Source organism: Penaeus japonicus, unplaced genomic scaffold, assembly GCF_977035675.1.
Source record: "Penaeus japonicus unplaced genomic scaffold, GWHDUDI00000001_assembly GWHDUDI00000016, whole genome shotgun sequence".
NCBI classification, from domain to species: Eukaryota; Metazoa; Arthropoda; class Malacostraca; order Decapoda; family Penaeidae; genus Penaeus; species Penaeus japonicus.
Genome location: NW_028234418.1, coordinates 20637353 through 20642352, shown reverse-complemented (window position 1 = coordinate 20642352; position 5000 = coordinate 20637353). Strand labels below are relative to the sequence as shown.

Below are 5000 nucleotides of genomic sequence, written 5' to 3'. Positions count from 1 at the left end.
AGCACCATTGAACTAGAACTAATTTCTGTAAAGCGCTTCAGATATTGGATCGAAGGCAGGAAACACCAGGTTTATAGCAATCTCATGCCTTTAATAATCATCTTAAACAACAACTCCAGTTATACTCTAAAACCGTTACGTGACATCTACCTCCTTTCATATTTTACCACAGTTTTATAACATTCCAGCTGATGTATTAGTACGAAATATCTGCACAATTACACCAACCCTCATCACCTACAGTACAATTGCAGATTAAAACAACGACCGAGAATTGCAACAACTTTAGAGAAGTCCTGCTTAAACAGTGAAAGAAAATTCAAGTTCCAAGCACAAACATAGGCTGACAGTCTTCAGGCAACTCTGGAATTCGAGCATCTCACCAGCGTATGACTTTCAGATTCATATGAATTTTGCACCCCAAAGTGACTCGCCATACAGTCTCTCTAGTCTGTTAAGCCATCTGGTTAGCTCATTGGTAGCGTGTCGACTTCACATCCCCGTGGTCGGCAGATCGAGCCCCGCCCAAGCTCGTGAGCTTCCACTGTCACCTGGCGGTTACTGACGTAGTTGGGCACTGCGTTGGGTAAGGACCAAGCTCAGATCGAGTCAACACTCGTTGGCACATTCTCTCACGAGTCAGCACACGCTGGCACAGGCGGGCTCGCGTCACTGCATACAAGCCTGGCGTAGCAACTGCTCCGCAAATCTGGCTTATCCTTATCTAGTCTGTTAGATTCAAACATAATCACGTTGATCTTGTTGGATCTTTTCCATACACCAGTAGTTCATGATACTGCTACGCCAGTGGGTCTTTGTCTCTGTGTGAAACATGTGTTAATAATAAAATGATGTAAGCTGGACAAACATGACGCAACGTCTGGGCAGGAGCAGCGGAAGAACGAGGCAGTTAGGTGTTGCCCCTGGGAAGACCTCGCATGTGCCCCTTGTGACCTGATATACTTTGTGTTGCCCTATTATAAACTGTAATGTGCAGTGTGATGTGCTGGTTACCCCCCCCCCTCTATATTGTGCCTATAGAAAATTGTACGGGTAAAGAAACTAGTGTAAATAAAGGATAGATGTTTTAGAGTGTGTTTATCTCGTGCCCTATCTCGCCACGTGGTGTCCCCTCGTGGTGTTCGGTGCCTCTTGGAGCTGTTCTGTGTTCACGACCCTGTGGTTAGGACGCCGTCTGCCTAGCCTGCCTCGTGTTGGTGGCAGATAGACGAGGCGGCCGGCGTAACAATACATACTCACCTGCGTAGATAGATTCACTAGATTCCTGACATACATGCTAGCACCTTGGCAGATGATTTTTGTTACTGATTGGATTTCAAGATTTAGAGTTCCACTCGGCCCAATATTGCATAGAGGAAGCCAATTCGAGTCCATCCTATAGAGCAAGATGATGGCTCTTTTGGCACCCGGCGCTTCCGCACTACAAGTTACCATCCAATGGTCTCGTCGAACGGTTTCATCGCCAGCTGAAATCATTCCTCACTCCCTAAATTAAACATGAACGTACTACTATTTTACCTCTAGTCCTCTTTCATACCTGAATCTACCTCAAGACTAATATTGACAGTTCCCTCTTCAAAACTTGTTTATGCGGGCGACTCTCAAACTATCCGGAGATTTTCTCTGCAGCGCTCCAGAATTCCAGGTTCGGCTCCTGGCGAGGTCACCACAATACTGGCAGCAGACGACACAGTGTGGTCAGGAATTCTACAAAAAGAACTCCAATTTTATATTTATCAGTCTTGCAGGTGGTTAAGGTGAGACTTAAGTGTAGCAATAAGCAGGTCGTCGATGCAGGCAAAGACGAATGCCAAACTCCTAGAACTTCATCAATGAAATATTGGGGCTTCAAAATACTGGAGCCCAGAAAATATGGGTGATCTGGTGGTTGTAAAAGATTCCAGCATTGCATCTTCTGGCATGGTTAACAGTGTCAAAAGTCTAAAACTGTTGTGTATATAGTCCAACTTACCAATCCTGCCTATGGGCCATCTTGATCCACAATGCGAATTGCGAGATGTGGCTAAAGTCCAGAAGCAATCCCTTCAGGCCTGAGAAGTCTCAGAACTTCCAGTCCTCTTGCAGCTACCGACTTCCTTTACATGCTACTTCATACTGACTGAAGACTTGCAGTTACATCATATAATAAAAAAACTTATCAAATTGAAAATTTCCTTAATACTACATACATTCACAGAGATTGTGTCGAAAATGCCATTCATAAGGTAGGTTATATAAATCATTAGTCAATAGAGTATTTTGTCTGTTAGGTTGCTGGATCTGTTTCGTTGTGATATGGCTTGGGACTCACTTGTTTATTAACTGATGAAAGTCGTACATATATTTGATTACTATTTCTATTCATGTGAATAACATATCCAATATTTTTTATTATGAAATATAATAACATCAAGTTGACAGATAGAATTTTTTTTTTTTTAGTTGTCCCCGAGTGATGAGCATTTTCTAATCAACAACCAATGTTATACCCACACAGCGGCACACGCATTCTATCTATCTTCCTGTGTGTTAAAATCTGAAATTCTAACTCTCACTTTACACTCTTTATATATAGTAACATATTATAATGAAACAGCCAATTGTAGGTACCTTATTTTAATAACATTACAGTTATATCTAATAATAACACAATTATACACTATAATGATAATTACAATCACATTTTAATGATATTACAATTACATATATTATATTGCATGTAGTTATGATACAATTACACATTATGAAGATCAAGTCTACTATCTACCATATCATCCTGCAACACCCTTACTAACTCACAAGCTTGCAAAAACAACTCACACGTGAGAGAGAGAGAGAGAGAGAGAGAGAGAGAGAGAGAGAGAGAGAGAGAGAGAGAGAGAGAGAGAGAGAGAGAGAGAGAGAGAGAGAGAGAGAGAGAGAGAGAGAGAGAGAGAGAGGTGGTTTAAAATATATATGTGTGTATGTATATTAATAACTATATATATATATATATATATATATATATATATATATATATATAAGAAAGATATATTTATATATATATAAATATATATAAGTAATATATATATATATATATATATATATATATATATATATATAAATATAAATATAAATATATAAATATATATATATTAATATATATATATATATATATATATATATATATATATATATATACACACACACACACACACACACACGTGTGTGTGTGTGTGTGCACTAGAAACTTTGCAATGCGAGTGGGGTGCCCACCTCTCTCAGAAGTCTTCTGTCAACGGGCACTTTATTACATTAGGTTCAAACGTATGTGCATGCTGTTGTTTCTATTACGTTACATCAAGTGTCCCTTTGGTGTATCAAGTCTAAGTAATTATGATTTTAAATATGTGAATTGCAAGTCAGTGCAGTGTGATGCACTTATTGATATATTCAATGCGCGGCAACAGGAACGAACCATGTGATGTCTAAGTTCGTTTGCCTTTGGAACACGGAAATATTGTCCTTTTGACCTTGCTGTTTTTCTTATTGTATTATAACACTTGTTTACTAAACAATTGTGCGGCTTCTCAGACGAAATGATACAAATGCAATGGAAATATGTCACGATATAACAAAAATTCTGGTAACTGGCTTGAGTCAGACTGAAGTCACTTGTCCTATCTAGTAATTGCGGGTCAGACAGGGATGAAGGAAGAGGCGAAGTGGGCAAGCTTAGACCTTGGTGCTGGTAGGCTCTGCCGCTGGTTATTTTCACTGTTCTTCTTGACATTCTCAGACATTTGTTTGTCGTTTTCTAACTTTTAATTCCCATGAAGCCATGGTCATCGAGGCTGTCCTACTGATGCTTAACGTCTTTCCAAACACTGCTGTTATTTTCTGCTTAATTCTTTTGCTTCTGAGATTTTCAGTTAAGGGTAGACCAATCCGTCTGTCATTTCCCTTAGGATTTATGGATAGTCCAAAACTCCAGAATTGGGAGAGGTAGAGGGAGAGAAAGAGAGACAGCAAAAAGAGAAAAATAGAGAAAGAGAGAGAAAAGAGAGAAAAAGCGAGAAAGAGAAGGAGAGGGAGATTGTGGGATACATAAAGAGAGATAACTACAGAGTAGTCGGTCACACTTGTCCATAAAGGCTGTTGATACTATCATGGCTCTGGCAGCTGCTAGGCCTAGCCCCGATCTGTGACTGCCGCAGTTGGAGGTCTGGCCCTTCTGCGTCCGTTCGTTCCTTGCTAAGTTTCCCCTTTTCTGTTGGAGAATTTGGAAGGAAGGATAAGTATTACAATGTCATATTATATACAGGTCACAAAGTATAGCTTGCTCAGCAAGTCTTCAAACCAGCGAATTGCAAACTAAGTCAGAGTTTCTGTTTTAACAATTACAGATTTCGATCAAGGGTGGGCGTTAATTTGTTCAATATCTTTTGGTTATATGGCTATAAATATATCTGTTTCTCCTTCTTACTTATACGGGGTGAGAGAGAAAGAGAGAGAGTAAAATTATATAGTATGTTTACATACGATATCAAATACACTGATATACATATTACATTAAAAGATAAAAGATAAATACTTTACACATTGTTATCTCCCAATCATTTGGAATTTCAACAGAACTAACTACCCTTGATTACTATTGGCTACTGGGAATGCCGATGGGAAAACCCTTCATATAACTGGGATGTCTGGAACATGCAGACAGACCGGGATCGCCATCTCACCAATGACTCCTGCTATTGCGTATCATTGAACATCGTGCTGTAATGTTACTAATTCTTGTACCTCGTGTACCTTAATGTAATCGATTTGCATTATGGAAAAAAACCCTAATTTAAATAAACTCTTTATCTGGTATCACATTTCTATTTCGTGTGGGTCATTAGTTTCAAAATAGAAAGGCCTTGCCCGAAGGAAGAACCTCTCCTGTGGACTGAAATCGGTGTGGTTAGTATTGGGGCGATGGAGCAGGATGAGGTCAG

The 5000-nt window shown here is 39.4% G+C and overlaps 1 protein-coding gene across 2 annotated transcripts in view; it reads right to left on the bottom strand.

Annotated features, from left to right (window-relative positions):
* Window positions 1-2621: 2621 nt before the first annotated feature.
* The window catches only part of LOC122254559 (uncharacterized), an 8176-nt gene continuing 5797 nt past the window's right edge, over window positions 2622-5000 (bottom strand). For both annotated transcript variants that reach the window (XM_043018290.2, XM_043018292.2), the window contains exon 6: window positions 2622-4270. In XM_043018290.2, coding sequence (XP_042874224.2) covers window positions 4137-4270 — 134 coding nt within the window. In that variant the 3' untranslated portion in view covers window positions 2622-4136. The remainder of the gene's footprint in view (window positions 4271-5000) is intronic.